This window comes from Somniosus microcephalus, chromosome 5, assembly GCF_052327205.1.
Source record: "Somniosus microcephalus isolate GS21.2 chromosome 5, FLI_Smic_1.0, whole genome shotgun sequence".
NCBI lineage: Eukaryota > Metazoa > Chordata > Chondrichthyes > Squaliformes > Somniosidae > Somniosus > Somniosus microcephalus.
Genome location: NC_140991.1, coordinates 76674271 through 76693384, shown reverse-complemented (window position 1 = coordinate 76693384; position 19114 = coordinate 76674271). Strand labels below are relative to the sequence as shown.

General features: G+C 43.1%; 1 protein-coding gene across 7 annotated transcripts in view; it reads left to right on the top strand.

Moving 5' to 3' along the window:
* Positions 1-19114, top strand: part of LOC147117127 (voltage-dependent L-type calcium channel subunit beta-2-like) — a 269572-nt gene that overhangs the window by 135180 nt on the left and 115278 nt on the right. For 5 of the 7 annotated variants that reach the window (XM_085987840.1, XM_085987843.1, XM_085987838.1 and 2 more), the window contains exon 2: positions 7104-7223. In XM_085987840.1, coding sequence (XP_085843966.1) covers positions 7104-7223 — 120 coding nt within the window. Of the gene's footprint in view, positions 1-5392; positions 5826-7103; positions 7224-19114 lie in introns of those variants that run through there. The other 2 variants (XM_085987844.1, XM_085987839.1) reach the window with 2 other exon arrangements.

The following is a 19114-nucleotide window of genomic DNA, read 5'->3' as shown; positions in this document are numbered from 1 at the left end:
CGTACCCTCCCTGCTCTTCCTAAATATTGGGGCCCTTAACTCTGTTTCTCTCTCCACCGATGCTGCCTGATGTTTCCAGCATGTTCTGTTTTTGTTCTCGCCTCTGTTCACTTAAGGGTGTGTTTGCTTTCATTTTAGGATTAAAGGGTCACACAGTTCATAGGAAAAAATCATTGCCTTTTCTTACATTTGGGGAGGGTGACAAGATGTACATTATTTTGGTCAGGCATGCAGAAAACAAGATAATCACCAGGATTTTGCGGTGGGTAACGATGGTGAACTGTCAGTGTTCGCCGTCGTTACCCCTCTAAAACTGGCTGTAACTTCAGGATTTAACACGTGCATCTAAATGCAGAAATCCTGAAGTTGCCATCAGTCATTCACTGCTTTGACACAGGCTGCACTGTGGACCTCCACCCCATCCCCCCCACCCCCTCCCCGCCCCCATATCTGGCAATCCGTGAAATCAGTGGAACTGACTAAAAACTTAAGCTTTTCCTTGCTAATATCGCTGTTAAATGAGGAGTGTAGAAGAGCATGCCAGGAGCAGCACCAGGCGTACCTAAAAATGAGGTGCCAACCTGTGGAAGCTGCAACACAGGACTACAGGCATGCTAAACAACGGAAGCAGCATGCTATAGACAGAGCTAAGTGATCCCACAATCAATGCATCAGATCAAAGCTCTGCAGTCCTGCCATTTCCAGTCGTGAATGGTGGTGGACCATTAAACAACTGACTGGAGGAGGAGGTTCCATGAACATCCCCATCCTCAATGATGGCGGAGCCCAGCACGCGAGTGCAGAAGATAAGGCTGAAGCGTTTGCAACCATCTTCAGCCAGAAGTGCCGAGTAGAATGATCCAGCTCTGCCTCCTCCTGACGTCCCCACCATCACAGAAGCCAGTCTTCAGCCAATTCGATTCACTCCACGTGATATCAAGAAATGGCTGAGTGCACTGGATACGGCAAAGGCTATGGGCCCCGACAATATCTCGGCTGTCGTGCTGAAGACTTGTGCTCCAGAACTAGCTGCGTCTCTAGCCAAGCTGTTCCAGTACCGCTACAGCACTGACATCTACCCGACAATGTGGAAAACTGCCCAGGTATGTCCTGTCCACAAAAAGCAGGACAAATCCAATCCGGCCAATTACCGCCCCATCAGTCTACTCTCAATCATCAGCAAAGTGATGGAAGTGGTGTCGACAGTGCTATCAAGCGCCACTTACTCACCAATAACCTGCTCACTGATGTTCAGTCTGGGTTCCACCATGACCACTCGGCTCCAGACCTAATTACAGGCTTGGTCCAAACATAGACAAAGGAGCGGAATTCCAGAGGTGAGGTGAGAGTGACTGCCCTTGACATCAAGGCAGCATTTGACAGAGTGTGGCATCAAGGAGCCCTAGTAAAATTGAAGTCAATGGGAATCTGGGGAAAGACCCTCCACTGGCTGGAGTCATACCTAGTGCAAAGGAAGATGGTTGTGGTTGTTGGTCAATCATCACAGCCCCTGACATCGTTGCAGGTGTGCATCAGGGCAGTGTCCTAGGCCCAACCATCTTCAGCTGCTTCATCGATGACCTTCCCTCCATCATAAGGTCAGAAGTGGGGATGTTTGCTGATGATTGCACAGTGTTCAGTTCCATTCGCATGCCCTCATACAGCAAGACCTGGACGACATTCAGGCTTGGGCTGATAAGTGGTAAGTAACATTCGCGCCACACAAGTGCCAGGCAATGACTATCTCCAACAAGAGAGAGTCTAACCACCGCCCCTTGACATTCAATGGCATTACCATTGCTGAATCCCCCACCATCAACATCCTGGGGGTCACCTTTGACCAAAAACTTAACTGGACCAGCCACATAAATACTGTGGCTGCAAGAGCAGGTCAGAGGCTGGGTATTCTGTGGTGAGTGTCTCACCTCCTGACTCCCCAAAGCCTTTCCACCATCTACAAGGCACAAGTCAGGAGTGTGATGGAATACTCTCCACTTGCCTGGATGAGTGCAGCTCCAACAACACTCAAGAAGCTCAACACCATTCAGGACAAAGCATCCTGCTTGATTGGCACCCCATCCACCACCTTAAACATTCACTTCCCCCGCCACCAGTGTACCGTGGCTTCAGTGTGTACCATCTATACCAAGATACCAAGTGTATACCAAGATGCACTGCAGCAACTCAGCAAGGCTTCTTCGACAGCACCTCCCAAACCTGCGACCTCTACCACCTAGAAGGACACGGGCAGCAGGTGCATGTGAACACCATCACCTCCAAGTCACACACCATCCTGGCTTGGAAATATGTCGCCGATCCTTCATAGTCGCTGGGTAAAAATCCAGGCACTCCCTCCCTAACAGCACTGTGGGAGTACCTTCACCATGCGGACTGCAGCATTTCAAGAAGGCGGCTCACCACCACCTTCTCGAGGGCAATTAGGAATGGGCAATAAATGCTGGCTTTGCCAGCGGCGCTCGCATGCCATGAAGGAATTTTTTAAAAAACACCCATTAAATGTTAAGCCTTGTTGGAATAGGAGTAACTGGATTTTTAACTGTGTATTGAATGCTAAACAACCGTTCTGGCCCTGAAAAATGTATTTTATATTTTGTGGAATGTCAAATTCAGGTTCGAGAGGCCTTTGTTAACAATATACTCGTTCAGGGCAAGCTGTTCCAGAACATTCAGTGAAGCAGTGATTGCCTAAAATAGCAAATGTAAAACCGTGTATTTTCCTCTTTGCTAAAATGATAGTGGAAAAGTCAGTTGTGAATGTAAAGAGGGTTTCTTTGCTTTATACTCCTGCTGACTTTTTCAACTAACATCGAATGGTGGGAAATGCACCCCAATATTAAATCAGTGCCCTCTATTTCTTTGTCCCCAGATACTAAAGTGGTTGTGCTGCTTTTTTAAAGAAAGGTTCACACAAGTTTGGTTCCTTACACATTTACTCGCAATAGTTCTACAACTGTATGAAGATATAATGCACTAGATTTTTGTTGTAGTGCAGTTACTGTGAGAAATTGAGTCTAATATGCTACCAATCACTGACCAGTTACTTGGTTTTTGACTGGTTTATGTGGTGAAGAAGACAATAACAACACACATTTCTACCTTGAATTTCAGAAACTCAGACACAAAAACGAAAGTGATATATAGAACCATAGAAATTTACGGTACAGAAGGAGGCCATTCAGCCCATCGTGTCTGTGCCGGCCAACAAAGAGCTATCCAGCCTAATCCCACTTTCTAGCTCTTGGTCCATAGCCCTGTAGGTTACAACACTTCAGGTGCATATCCAAGTACTTTTTAAATGTGATGAGGGTTTCTACCTCTTACCACTCTTTCAGGCAGTGAATTTAAGACCCCCACCCTCTGGGTGAAAAAAGTTCTCCTCAAATCTCCTCTAATCCTTCTACCAATTACTTTAAATCTATGACCCCTGGTTATTGACCTCTCTGCAAAAGGAAATAGGACCTTCCTATCCACTCTATCTAGGCCCCTCATAATTTTATACAACTCAATTAAGTCTCCCCTCGGCCTCCTCTGTCCAAAGAAAACAACCCCAGCCTATCCAATCTTTCTTCACAGCTAAAATTCTCCAGTCCTGGCAACATCCTCATAAATCTCCTCTGTACCCTCTCTAGTGCAATCACATCTTTACTGTATTGTGGTGACCAGAACTGTGCGCAGTACTCTAGCTGTGGCCTAACTAGTGTTTTATACAGTTCAAGCATAACCACCCCTGCTCTTATATTATGTGCCTCAGCTAATAAAGGAAAGTATCCCCATATGCTGCCTTAACCACCTTATCTACCTGGCCTGCTACCTTCAGGGATCTGTAGACATGCACTCCAAGGTCCCTCTGTTCCTCTACATGGCTCAGTATTCTACCATTTATTGTGTATTCCCTTGCCTTGTTAGCCCTCCCCAAATGCATTATGTCACACTTCTCTGGATTGAATTCCATTTGCCACTTTTCTGCCCACCTGACTAGTCCATTGTTACCTTCCTGCAATCTACTTTGTTTTAAGCATGAATGGGTGACACCTGTCCCTTGGGGTAGCTGCTGATCTAAGTCACTGCTAAATCTCTCAATTTATTAGTATAATATATTTTCACATTACAAGCATAAGAACATAAGAAATAGGAGCAGGAGTAGACCATTTGGCCCTTCGAGCTTGCTCCGCCATTCAATAAGATCATAGCTGATCTTCTACCTCAACTCCACTTTCCTGCACTATCCCCATAAAACACAATGACAGTGTAAACATTGCCACTTGCAGCTATAGAACTAACTTTGTTTACCAATGGTTTAGAGCAGGACCCCATATAGAGACACTAACTCAAACGGCAGAGTAGTAAATATATAAACTGAGAAAACTAAGCATATGCATAAAAATATAAGTGATTTATAATAGACTAATTTATAGGAGGAACCATTGACCTAATAATAGATACAGATTTTACAAAAGTAAAAAGCTCAGTCAGTATGCTTGGTGTAAATCAAGACATTTTGTTTTATCTATTCATGTACCAATTGTGACTGGTGCAATTAACAAAGTTAGATTGACATTGTGGCAGGTTGTTAAGTCTCCAGCTTTGGAAGTCTCAACATTAAGTTCCTGTAGAAAGGACCTCTTGTGCATCGACGATGATTTTCAAATGTGGGTGGGTTGCTCTGTTTAAAATGGAAAACAGATGTTCATTACTAGCAGTTCGTGCAGATGATGTCTGAATTGTGTTGGTGCATGCTTCACGTTCGAGAAGAGCTGTTGGTTTAAAGTGTATATTGATAACCCTATGCAAATCAGACCTCAATAGAAATCATTAAATTCATCTGTATTTTGGTGTCTTTGGGACATCAGAAAACCTTTAGATAAGTCTTGTTAATGTTTTAATTGGTCTAGTCCCCTGCAAACCTGCAACTTTTTTTCATCTCTAAACTATGTAACTGCTTTTATTCCTCTCTCAGATGATTTACTTCTCATTATCTGTATGTGACTGGCATCTTTACATAGTTTCCATCATAGCTTCAAGTGTTTTTTTTAAGATCACTAGTGCATGCCATTATTAATTAGGAAGAGATGACATCTTGGTTTAAATAAGATCCTGTGAAATGAGTGAGAGCTGGCAATATTGTTCTGTACAACTGGTGACAGGTATATGTCAAAAAATGAAGCAGTTGGTTTGCATGTGTTCCTGCTCTACAAGGACCTTGCTATTTTCATACTCTACCCTTGAGATTTCAAATGGCAGTTTGACAGAAGGCTAACATCACAGTATGATGTGAGCATCTGCGTAAGGATTTAGCTACTGAGCATGCTCATTGATGTGACGAGCTTCTCTGTCTCCCTAGAGAGATGGATTGAACTTTGCACTTACAAATGTCAGTAAATAAATTCCATATTGGACTTTAAAAGGCTCCCCTATGCAATTTTTTTTGTCTCTATTGTTGTGGACTGCCTGTGTGATGAGCTGAGATACCTTGTTGCACCAGGGGAATTTTGGTGTCTGAAGATTTCAAGTAAGGAAAACACCTACCCTTCATCTATCAAATAAGCTAGCAGTCTTTTTTTCTTGCTAGAGTGACTCGTTGCAGAATGAGAGAGAAGGGGATAGAGGGAAAGGAGCACGTTCGCAAGCACACAGGCAAGATGGGTTAAAAGTAAAGCAGCACTGATTATGCAACACGTTTTGTTAGCGGCTGTGCCCAGCACAGATCCTGTGGACAATAACGAGCTCTCTGGCTAATGAAGGCCACCTGGATAAGGCTTCTGAAAAGAGCCAAAGGAGGACGCTTGAAGAATTCAGATATCTGTGTAAGAGCAAATCTTTTAATTGTTTTGAGCAATCAGTGGTGGGGTGTCGACAATGTTTGACAGTCACAGCTGGCTTTTTCTAGCACCATTTTATATTCTGTAACTGTTTTGATGAATTAATTTGCTGAGCTCCTCCCTAGTCTGAGTGACCCTTTAATGTGCATGGTAAGAATTTGTGGCAACTTAACCATTTGAGCGAATAGGTGGCAGGGGAAAGGTCTTTGGCCTGAATCTGACAGAAACTAGCAGTTGCTTGCAGAAATCAAAAGATGCAAAAACATTGGGTTGTGGGTCTCAACAGGGTACCACTAAATGCTGTGCTTTTGTGACATTATCGTATAACATTGTTTCAGTCAATGCATTCTAGATGGTTGTTTTCTTCTGTGCTGTCCTTTTACTATTTTGTTGCTTTTAGTAACTGTTTGTAAAGTGATCTGCCATTGCTAAATCACTCAAGCCATTTCAGTTGTGGCTCAGTAGGTAGCACACTCGCCTCGGAGTCGGAAGGTTGTGGGTTCAAGTCCCCGTCGAGACTTGACCACAAAAATTTAGGCTGACACTCCAGTACAGTGCTGAGGGAGTGCTGCACTGTCGGCGATGCCGTCTTTTGGATGATGCATCGAGGCCCCATCTGCTCTCAAATCAATTCAAAATCAAATCGCTTTATTGGCATGACAAGGTACATCTTATGTTGCCAAAGCATCGAAAAACATTCATGGTTGTACACTCTCAGGTGGACGTAAAAGATCCTATGGCACTATTTTGAAGAAGAGCAGGGGAGTTATCTCCGGTGTCCTGGCCAATATTTATCCCTCAACCAACATCACAAAAACAGATTATTTGGTCATTATCACATTGTGTGTGCAAATTGGCTCCCGAGTTTTCTACATTACAACAGTTTCTACAATTCAAATACTGTATATTTCATTGGCTGTAAAGCACTTTGGGACGTTCTGAGGTTGTGAACGGTGCTATATAAATGCAAGTCTTTTTCAAAAGAAGTACATCCAAACATGTGCATATAATAGTACTTTGGAAGCAACTGGCATAAATAAACCCAAGAAAGAGAGAGAGAGAGGTGTAAGCATGATAGCGCCATCTTTCTAGCAAATTCTTTTTCCTTTTTGTCATCCTGAGGCAGATTCATTGCTAATTTATTTGCTTTAAACATGCAGAAAATTACGTTGAAAGGAGCTCTGCGAGTACAATGATTTTCAAACTGCACTGCACATACCAACTAATAAAAGTCACACATTTTTCTCGTTTGTTCCTCTGCAGGGTTCGGCGGACTCCTATACCAGCCGCCCATCTGAGTCTGATGTATCTCTGGAGGAAGACCGGGAGGCTGTACGGAGAGAAGCAGAGCGACAAGCCCAGGCGCAGCTGGAAAAAGCAAAGGTAGTTTAATGTTTCACGATTAGATCATATTATGTTTTGTGTCCAGCAGGTGGAGTCTAATTGTGGAGGTAATGCTATTTCACATTTGGTAAGTTCATGGCTAAGATGCAGAGGATCAACAAGTTAAAATATATGCTGGAGACTGTGCTCTCAACCGGCATTAATACCGAATACCGAGACTGTGATTGGTGAAAAGTACTAGTTTCCCTTCCATTTTGTTCAAACCCAGCTACATTTGCACATGTGCACACAGACACAACAGGTAGCACAACTCTTAAATGCCATCTCTAATGTTGCTCATGCAATTGCAACCATACCAATATTCAGGAAAAATGACATTAAAATTGAATGCAGAAGATTTTTTTTTAAAGCCAACATTCAGGAATCTAAATCAATATCTTCAAATTTGAAAAGCACTGCATGTCATTGAATCATAGAATAGTACAGCACAGAAGGAGGCCATTCGGCCCATCAAGTCTGGGCCAGCTCTTTCGAAAAGCAATCCAGTAAGTCCCACATCCCCTGCTCTTTCCCCGTACCCCTGCAATTTTTTCTCCTTCAAGTATTTTTCCAATTCCCTTTTGAAGGCCACTATTGACTCTGCATCCACCACCCTATCAGGCAGTGCGTTCCAAATCCTAACCACTCGTTGCATAAAAGAAGTTTTTCCTCGTGTCGCCTCTGGTTCTTTTGCCAATCACCTTAAATGTGTGCCCTCTCGTCATTGACCCTACAACCATTGGAAACAGTTACTCTTTGTTTACTCTATCTAAACCCTTCATGATTTTAATCATCTCTATCAAATCTCCTCTTAGCCTTCTTTGCTCTAAAGAGAACAATCCTAGCTTCGCTAGTCTATCAACATGACTGTATTCCCTCATCCCTGGAACCATTCAAGTAAATCTCTTCTATAACCTCTCCAAAACCTTCACGTCCTTCCTAAAATGTGGTGCCCAGAATTGGACACAATACTCCAGCTGGGGCCGAACTAGTGTTTTGTATAGGTTTAGCATAACTTCCTGGCTTTTGTACTCCATGCCTCTATTTATAAAGCCCAGGATCCCATATCCTTTATTAACTGCTTCGTTAACCTGTCCTGCCACCTTCAAAGATTTGTGCACAATTAATTTGAAATGCAGTCACTGTTATGTAGGCAAATTTGGCAGCCATTTTACACAAAGCAAGATCCAACAAAAAGCAATGAGGTAAATTGCCATTTATTTTATTTTTGGTGGTGGTAACAGAGGGAGGAATATTGGCCAGGACACTAGGGGAGCTCCTCGCTATTCAAAATAATGCCAATGTCCATATGAAAAAAAGCAGATGGGGCAATCGTTTTAAGGTTTTGTTCAAAGGGACAAACTTGAAATTTGTAAAGTAGGTTTTGAACTTGAGCTGACAATCATTTCTGGATGCTGAGTTCCCCAGATGCATAAATCTCATGTAATATTCATGAAATGTAGCAAAGCTGCAGTAATGTTTGATGCAGGAGAAGCCATTAGTCCTTGACTTTAGAACATCTTTTCATTTACCACAGGGGGTGCAGTGCCATTTGGCAGATGAATATTCTACACTTTAAACATTTTTTTCTAAGAAGCAACTTGTGAAGAGCTGGATAGAAGCTGTGTTTCATGCTGGGCAGTTTGTGTTGCATTATACATAATTACTTGAAAGTCTTCAGGGGAAGTGCTTGCTGCTTCATTCCATAGTCACACAATCCACAGATAGCCTTGTTTGATAAACACCCATTGCAAAGATGGTTTTCCATTTGAAAGCTTGTAGAAGTTTAGTGTTGTGAATAAAACATCAAGTCACATTAACAATAACAACTTGCATTTATATAGTGCCTTTAATGAAGTAAAACATCTCGAGGCACTTCACAGGAGCGTAATCAAACAAAAATTGACATTGAGCCAAAGAATAAGATAGTGGGGCAGATGACTACACATTTGGCCAAAAAGGTAGGTTGTAAGGACAAGAAAGAGAGGCGGAGAGGTTTAGCAAGGGAATTCCCAAGCTTGGAGCCTAGACAGCTGAAGGTGTGGCCACCAATGGTGGGGCTAAGGAAGTCTGGGATGCACAAGAGGCCAGAATTGGAGGAGCGCAGCGTGCTCAGAGGGTTGTAGGCCTGGAGGAGGTTACAGAGATTGGGGGTGTGGCGGAGCGAGTCCACGGAGGGACTTGAACACGAGGATAAGAATTTTAAATTTAAGGTGTTGGTAGACCGGGAGCCAATGTAGATCAGCGAGCACAGGGCTGATGGGTGCATGGGACACGGTAAGAGTTAGGATACGATTAACTGTTACATTAAGATGCCAGTAGTCAGTTAAAACTAGTAGACGCTCTAAGTTTTTTAAAAAATCGCTAACTAGTATAGCCATTTGCTCGGGCTGGGATCTATGCAGTAGAATAGCCTCATGTCTAGAGGAAGATACATCTGCAAAAGTACAGGTTTCTCCTTTAGGGTCCTGTAATCTCAGGGTAGGTGGTGGAGTCGGTCATTTCTTTATCTCTTAAAAAGCGCTCTGTTGGTCACTACTCCATGTCCAAGTGTTGTTTTTGTTCAGGCAGTTGCCACAAACATTTAGTTTTCTCTGCCAAATGGGAAAAACCTTGTCTAACAGATTTACCACTCCTAGGAAGTGACAAACCTCATTTAAGTTCTTTTATAGCCTGGGTTTTGTTGGGGTCCACTTTAGTTTCTGTGTGTTCTGATTGGACCTCTTCATATACTAGAATATCATCCATTTGGCAAACAGCGGCTTGGAAGTTACAGAAATGTTGACATATGCCTCTGCAAAATATTCTGGAGTTAAGCGATACCAAGTGGTAATGTATGCAGATAGGTGTGTGATATGTATGTGATGAAGGTTGTATCCAAATGGCAACTAATTTTGCTTTTTATTTTGCTTTACCTGGCTAGCTTGGGTCTGATCCACTGAGGGCATCATCTACTACTTTTTGGGCACACCCTCTCATTTAAATTGGTCATGTCCACACAAATTCAGATTTTGCTGTTCAGCTTTAGGCCTGCAATTACTTTAGTGTACCATTTGTGGGTTCCTCCACTCTTTATATCACTCCCCGCTCTCAATCCTAGTCATTTTTTTTCACTTCCTCTCATGGTTAAATGGGATTTATCTAGGAACACATATTGAAAATTCCTTTGCATCAGGTTTGGATTACTTTGGTGTTCACTTAAAAGCTTACTTAGACCTCCAAAAAGTTTTGGAAACTGTCTTCAAGTTCATGCCTTCTCTTTTTACAGTACCTACCTGGAATATTAATGTGAGGTCTTTTAGTGCAAGATGTCCTGAAGTTGCGGTCAGTGTCAAAAGGGTAATGACGGCGAACGCTGTTAGTTCATCATTATTACCCACCGCAAATTCCAGCCCAATGATATGAGAAGCTTAACACCATCTGGGACTGAGCAGTCTGCCTAATCATGCCCTTGCCACTGGAATCATTTTCCACCCCCTTGGCCACTGGTGCATCATGACTGCAGTGTGTACTTTGTACAGGGTGCACTGCAGTAACTCACTAAGCTTACTTTGACAGCACATCCTAGTCCTATGACTTTGACAGCACGTCCTAGTCCTATGACCTCTACCACGGAGAAGCAATGTCCAAGGAGCACCATCAACCCCGGTTGATCCGTTTGTTAGAGAACAAATGCTGCCAGCATGTTGTTCAAAGGTTCTTCCAGAATTGGACTCTGACAAGGAGATCTTCTAATTAAATTTTTTTTGAAACTTTTTCTAGTTTTCTATATTTCAATTAGGCCCTGAAAACTCTCCAAGTGCTTCAATCCCGATTAAACCCACTGCTGAGGTTTTCTGCTTCTTGGCTTGGCAGCCAGCAGTTTTCCTCACAGTCACTTAAATGCCACTTTCTTTATCTTTGCAGTGACTTACTACTCTCTTTGCTGTCCTTTATTTATATATGTCTGCATAATGTACATTATATTGTCTAAACCTACAGATTTCACCGTGGGTGGTTTTGTAGAAGTATTAATGAAGTGTATTGAGTTTTTTGTTTGGATATTCCAACCTTTTAGGTCTGAAGAATTTTAATTTCCTGATTTGGTCATATTCTTTAAACAGAGAAAACTGAGACATTTTAACGATCATGCTTTATGGTGCTAAATCCGCGAAGTTGGCAGACCATTTACAAGAAAGAAAATTCTGATGGCTTGGTGTATTACGTATACAGAATAGTTGTTTTGGAGTTAAGTTACAGTCTTGGGATTCAGAAGATGTTTGAACTTCACTACTGAGGTTTACGAGAGCCACCAAACTTCTTGATTTATACTCCAGCCTTGTAACCGACGCCACCCAATTCAGTATTTAAATCGTCACTGCCTCAGCGCAGCTAATTGATGTTGCACTGTGCCTGAGAAGGAATTTTCTGTAGTAACTTTCTTAACTGGTTAAGCTGGATAATTTTTCTGGCAATAAAATCTATGAACTATCATTCCCCTTGCTGGGTAAATGTACCGCATGGTGTTGTGCTGACCTATTCATGAAGCCCCAGGTTTAATGGTTGTCATGTCCTGAGTTGCCTAATCTCTGGGCACTACAGTTGGCCTCGACAACTCCAGGCTAGTGAAAGGAATTTGCAGTTAGGTTTCTCACGGCTCGTTCATTCTTCAGTCATCCCGACTGGAAAGTGCTCTAGTTTCTGCTCAAAAAGTATTAAAATTATTTGAAGAAAGCTAGAGGACAAATTTCAAAATCTTTTAGATAAAATGTATATTTGCTCCTTTTTTTTAAAAAATGGAGAGGTTTAGGTGGTGTGCAAAAAAAAAAAAGACAGACTACTGATTGCACATCGGTTGCAGCTTTCGCTATAACCTTTCCTCTCGTGGGCTATCTGCTGGTGTCTGAAACATTGACGGACACCTTGCCAGCCAGCACTCCAGTGAGCCGCTAGTGTTGCGGGTGATTGTCCTTCAGACAGTGCATTAAGCTGAGACTGGATGTCTTTGCTCATTCTAATGGAGTTAATTTTTCAAATAAAAAGTTGAATTTTAATTATCTCACCTGATTATCATCTGTTATATAATGACAGAAATGGTAAGCAATTCTAATTAGTAACAGCTGTCAGACCCCGGAGCAGAGAGGTGTGGGGTTGGGGGTGGGGGGTGCAGGAAAGCAAGGGATAGAGCCACACAGTGCCATTCTTAATTTGTTTTTCAAGTTTAAAAAAAACCAAATAGTTACAATTTGAAAGATTGCCACCTTTGTTTTGTTGATGATAATTATCATGTTTTCCTTTTCTTATGAGGAGAGAGGAAGAGTGAGACAGACATACACATCCTGGAACTAATCACAAAACACTGAATCCATGTTTACAGAGCTCCCTTAGAAAGTCACAAACCAGTGCAATTATACTTGGGACTTCCCCCACCCAGTGCTGAGACCCTTTCCCAGCCTTTTTCTTCAGTGCTGATGGATATTAGGAAGCCACCAGTAAGTTGAACCTTGCATTGAGCCCCCAGTTGTGCCAAACTCCAGGTTTCCCCTCATAATTTTAAAGACCTTGATTAGGTCACTCCCTCATCTTTCTCTCTTTGAGTTTTACCTGATTGTTATACCTTTCAGTTCTGGTATCATCCTTGTAAATCCTTTTTGCTCCTTCTCCAGTGCCTCTATACCCAGGTGGTGCATGTCACATGCGATCTTGCTGTGTTTTTTCATCTTTAAAAATTATTAAGAATAATAATGGACATTCACTCATAGAGGCTGTAAGTCAGTATCTGGTGCGAGAAATTAAAACTTTTTTTTATTCGTTCCTGGGATGTGGGCATTGCTGGCAAGGCCAGCATTTATTGCCCATCCCTATTTGCCCTTGAGAAGATGGTGGTGAGCCATCTTCGTGAACAGGCTGCAGTCCGTGTGGTGAAGGTACTACCACAGTGCTGTTAGGGAGGGTGTTCCAGGATTTTGACCCAATACCTTTTGCCCAGTTCAAATTTAGAAGGGGATGGGGTATTAAAAGAAAAAAATAATTTTTGTACGAAATTAGCCTCTTGCACAAGTGTAATTTGAGCTGTCGCTCACACGCACAAATGTGAAACTCGCCAGTTTATGCATGAGCGAATGCGAAAGAGCCTTACTCGTAGTAGGCATAGCCTTTTTTTATCCAGTAATTGAAAATCAGACAATTAAGGGCAGATTTTAACTAGGGGCGGGAGTCGTGCGGCTGGGAGCCAAGGCGGATGGCAAACTGTCCGGACTTCCAGCATGAGAGCCGGGAGACTTTAACTTCTGGGCCTCATCTGTATTGGTCCTGTCTGGCTGCTGCCCGAGCCTGGTGTGAAGTGGTAGCTGGCCAACGGGTGGAGCACGATGTCGGATGGCAAGAGGTACCGCCAGGGACTCGAAGGAATGGTCCCTGGAACTTGGTAAGCGGTTGGGAGGAGGGCTCAGGAGGGCCTCGTGGTCGAGTGAGTGAGAAGGAAGCACAGGGAAGGAGAGGCTCAAGGTTTTCTTGTGGGGCCTGGGAGGAGCACTCTTGTTGCTCTTGACCCACAAGTAAAATGAAAAAAAAAATCCACTTATTTTTCTAGTCCCGGCTGCCTGGATGGCCTGGTTAAAATTGCAGTCTGGTCATCAAAGCCCATTCTGCATATTGAAAGAAGGATCACTGCTTAGAAGACCAGGTTAATATCGCAACCTGTAGGAAGGCAGTGAGGGTAAGTCGCACAGGCCATTTTAACTGCCCCCAGTTTCCGCCGGACGGGCAGGGTTAATAGCTTCCTTAAACTGCCTTGTTTTAATCAAAATTACCAGACAGCCATCCCTGAAACTTTACTGTCCAATTGAAAACAAGCCTGAATTCTGCAATGGCAGGGGTGCTTTTCTGAAGTTTGGTTTATTGCTGGGGCAAAGTAGCAGAAACTTTTCAGCTTAAATCAAAATTACAATAATATATTTAACTATGGCCACACACACACAAGCAAATGTTTTCCAGTCAACATCCTCTGTTTATAATTTGTTATTGTAGGAGAAACTCTATTTAGGCCAGAGCTTGTTTCCAAATGAGTGTCTTTTTAAAAAGAAAATTATAATAAAACTAAAACAGCCAAAATAAATGAGATGTATAGAATATAATTCTCTCTGAAGGATCTGCATAATGTACTTCAAGTTTAAATATCTGTGTCTTGTTTAATAAATAGGTATTTGTTGGTTTCTGAAGCCATGAACAAATTGTTTGGTTTTTAATTTTAGAATTTTAATCCTTGCAAAGATGGTTAGAAAAAATGAGCAGCTGAGCTTTATGGATCCAGAAGGCCAAGTCTGTGCTTCGTTAGTTGATCATAGCCATGATGGTGCTGCAGTTGGACTTATTACCCTTGGGTGAGGGGAAGTTGAACATTGTGCATATGTGGCCATTTGGTGAGGACCAAATGGGGCTCGGCTGTGGATACCCTGTAGTCAAATAGCCAATTTAGGTTTACAAATGAATAGTGACCACTTGAACAAGTACTAGAGGGGAACTGTTGCCCATGGAACCTTACTCCAGCCAGGAGCCACCGTCTTCAGGAGAAGAGGGGCGGGGAGGAAATGATTATTCCTTCGTCGTACCTGCCGGTGGAAATACGCAAGTGTCAGATGGCCTACTGTAACTGCTGTAATATACTCTTAATTTGTCAGCAATTTGATGCTAGAACTTTCTGGATGCTTGTACATTTGGGCATTCAAATGCAGCTTCCTCCTGCTCTGTAAAAGCAGCTGCACTGATTAAAACAGTGATGTATTAATGAAGCTGCTCAACATATCTAATGCCAATTGGTTTACCCCTACACACACCTATACAACTCCAGACAGTGTCCACGTGCCCAAATTTGGTTCTGTCAATAATTAGTAGGAGCAACCCAGCCATTGCTAGGTGGAAATGTTTAATATAGTGATTGCATCGCTAACCACATATGAAAGTGCTGTTGTGCAGTGATGCTCGTAATGTCGGCTGGGGCCACTGGTAGCTTGTCTGACTGCTGCCCTGGTGCTCACCAGACTTGTTGCTTTGTATCTTTGGGCCTCCATTTGTTATCCATCCAACTTTGGAACATTGCCAGATGTGGGATTCAGTGCAGTTCCTGCTCCTATTACTGACCAGTTAGAGAAAGCAAGGGAATGTAGTGAGATAGTGGGGAAATCCCAACATCACTAGAACAAGTTCAAGGGCTCTGTTAAAACCTTTTAAGTTTTCCTAGAAATATTAATCCTGTACTTTTAATCCCATTGTGTGAAGATGTGCCGGTTCTGTACTCAGCAGCTGCTCAGAGTGGTATTAGGAGCTCTCATCCCACAAATCACAAACTAGATACAGGTGAGAGAAACCACTCTGCCCACCTTAGTTCAGCCATCCTGTCTCTTTTTAATGAATCTAAGGTTTTCACCTCCTACTCTACCCAGAAAACCATTCTAAGTGGTGTTCGCTCTGCATGAAGAAGCTTTTCCTGACATCGCCTCTAAATTGGTCTTTCACGAATTACAGCTTTTCACGAATTAGCACCCCTTTGTGTTGACTTACTTTGAAATAATGTTCTGGGCTTGCCTTCTCTGTGCTGCTTGATATCTTAAATACTTCTAAAAGATTGTTTCTCAATCACCACCATTCATGGCTAAAATGTCCTAATTTCCCCAGTCTTTCCTCATTTAAAGAAAAAAACAACAGCTTGCATTTATCTAGTGTTTTTAATGTAGAAAAATGTCCTGAGGCATAAAACTAAATGGCCGCCAAGCCAAAAAAGGAAGCTATTAGGTGGGATTACTAACGGCTTGTTCAAAGAGGTGATATTTAAGCGGGGTCTTGAGGCAAAGGGGCATGGGGAGTAAATTGCAGAGCGTGGGATCTAGAAGGTTAAAGGCACTGCCGCCTATGGTGGGAAGTTACAGAAATAGGGAGAGGCAAGGCCGCCAAGTGATTTAAACACAAGTATGAGAATTTTATATTTGAAGGATTGGGGGATTGGGAACCAATGTAGATCAATGAAAACATGGGTAATGGATGAAATTGATTGGTGTAGGATGGGATACAGGCAGCAGAGTTTTGTATTTGAATTACAGAGGGTGCAAGAATGGGAGCAGGCCAGGAGAACTGGGAAAGAGTTGTGTTTCGAGGTGACTAAGTCATGGATGAGGGTTTCAGCGGCAGATAGGCTGAGGTCGGGGTGGAGTTGGGCCACGTTCTAGAGTTGGAAGTAGGTGGTCTTTTCGATGGTGAGGATACGGGGACCGCACCTCAGCTTGGGGTTGACTCGGAAGCTGAGGTAGTGAACAGTCTGGTTCAACCTGAGATAGTGGCCTGGGAGGAGGATAGAATTGATAACTATGATGAATTGTTTGTGATGAGGGCCAAAAATGATGCTTTTGGTGTCCCCAGTACTTAAATGGAAGAAATGTGGCTTCTCTAAGACTATGTCGGCGAAGCAGTCTGACAGAACAGAGGCACTGGAGGGATCGAGAGAGACTTAGTGGACAGATAGAAGTGGGCTGTCAACAGCATACATGTGAAGGCTAACCCTATATCTGCAAATGATATCACCAAGGGGAAAACCATGTAGTTGAGGTAGAGGAGGGGGGCCAAGGATAGATCTTTGGGGGATTCATGGGATCATTTTGTGAGAGTGGGGAGAGAAGACCGGAGATCCTCTGGCTATGATTGGATAGGTAAGAGGGCAGTCCCACTGAGCTGAACAGTGGAATAGAGGCTTGGAGGTGGGTGTTATGATTGACTGCATCAAAGGCTGCAGTGCATTTGAGGAGGGATAATGCACCTTGGGCACAGTCAGAGAAGATGCATTTTGTGACTTTGCTTCGGGCTATTTTTATGCTTTGTGAGGGGTGAAAACCTGATTGGACCAATTTGAATATTTAGTTGCATGAAAGATGGACAGAAATTTGGGAGATGACAACACGTTCAAGGATTTTGTAGAGGAAGGGAGGTTGGAGATTAGGTACTGTAGTAGTTTTCAACAACAAATGATTTAGTGGGGGGGGGGGGGGGGGGGGGAGGTGATATTAGATAGTTTTTGAAAGGGAGGGAAACACTACACTGCCTGAGGAGAGAGAATTGTTTTCAGTGATCGATAGCATGGGTGCCAGGAAGGGAAGTTGGGTGGTCAGCAGTTTAGTACAAATTGGGTCGAGAGAGTGGAGAGGATTCGAGTACAGGAGTAAGGATGTCTTGCTGCAGTTGTACAGGGCCTTGGTGAGGCCACACCTTGAGTATTGTGTGCAGTTTTGGTCACCTTATCTGAGGAAGGATGTTTTTGCCATGGAGAGAGTGCAGCGAAGATTCACCAGACTGATACCTGGGATGGCAGGAATGACGTATGAGGAGAGATTGGGTCGATTGGGCTTATACTCGCTAGAGTTTAGAAGAATTGAGAGCGGATCTCATTGAAACTTAGGACTAGACAAACTAGATGCAGGAAGGATGTTCCCGATGGCGGGGGAGTCCAGAACCAGGGGTCACAGTCTAAAGATAAGGGATAAGCCATTTAGGACAGAGATGAGGATGAATTTCTTCACCCAGAGAGTGGTGAACCTGTGGAATTCTGTACCACAGAAGGCAGTTGAGGCCAAGTCATTAAATATATTCAAGAAGGAGTTAGATATATTTCTTAAGGCTAAAAGGATATGGGGAGAAAGCAGGGACACGGTACTGAATTTGGATGATCAGCCGTGATCTCATTAAATGGCAGAACAGGCTCGAGGGGCCGAATGGCCTACTCCTGCTCCTATCTTCTATGTTTCTATGTTAGATCTCATGTCTGAGATGAGCTTGGAGAGGAGATGGGGGTGGTGGGGAAATAAGAGAGACTAGAGCTAGTTCAGAGCTAGAGTAGGGAGTTTATGGGGAGGTTTGGCGTGGTGGGCAAGGGGAAAGAAGCTGAGTGGTGTGTTACTATCTAGGTGACTAAGAAGTCCATGACCTCTTTGCATTTGTCCAAATTATTAATGTAGGAGCCATTGCACTGATCCCTAGGCATTCTACTCTGTATTTCCCCCATTCCTAAACAGCTGCCCATTTGACATCACTCATTTAATAATCAATAACAAATTTCCTTATGAAAAGCTATCAAAGACTTTTGGAAATGTAAAGACACCACATCATGTAGTTCTTCACTGTCTGCTTGGGATGCCACTTTCTTATACAAAAACTAAAGCAGAAGGACTGGTCGCACTTTCCCCTTCTCAAGCTATGTTGGCTGTTATTTGGTGGAACATCATACACGTCCTGATAATCGATTCCATTAGAATCATAGAAATTTAAGGCACAAAAGGCCATTCGGCCCATCATGTCTGTGCTAGCTGAAAAAGAGCTATCCAGCCTAATCCCACTTTCTAGCTCTTGGTCTGTAGCCCTGTAGGTTACAGCACTTCAAGTGCATGTCCAAGTACTTTTTAAATGCGATGAGAGTTTCTGCCTCCAACACCCTTTCAGGCAGTGTTCCAGACCCCCACCAACCTCTGGGTGAAAAAAATTCTCCTCAACTCCCCTCTAATTCTTCTATCGATTACTTTAAATCTATGCCCCCTGGTTATTGACCTCTCTGCTAAGGGAAATAGGACCTTCCTACCCACTCTATCTAGGCCCCTCATAATTTTATACACTTCAATTATGTCTCCCATCAGCCTCCTCTGTTCCAAAGAAAACAGACCCAGCCTATCCAGTCTTTCCTCATAGCTAAGATTCTCTACTACCGGCAACATCCTTGTAAATCTCCTCTGTACCCTCTCTAGTGCAATCACATCTTTCCTGTAATGTGGTGACCAGAACTGCACGCAGTACTCTAGCTGTGGCCTAACTAGTGTTTTATACAGTTCAAGCATAACCTCCCTGCTCTTATATTCTATGCCTCGGCTAATAAAGGAAAG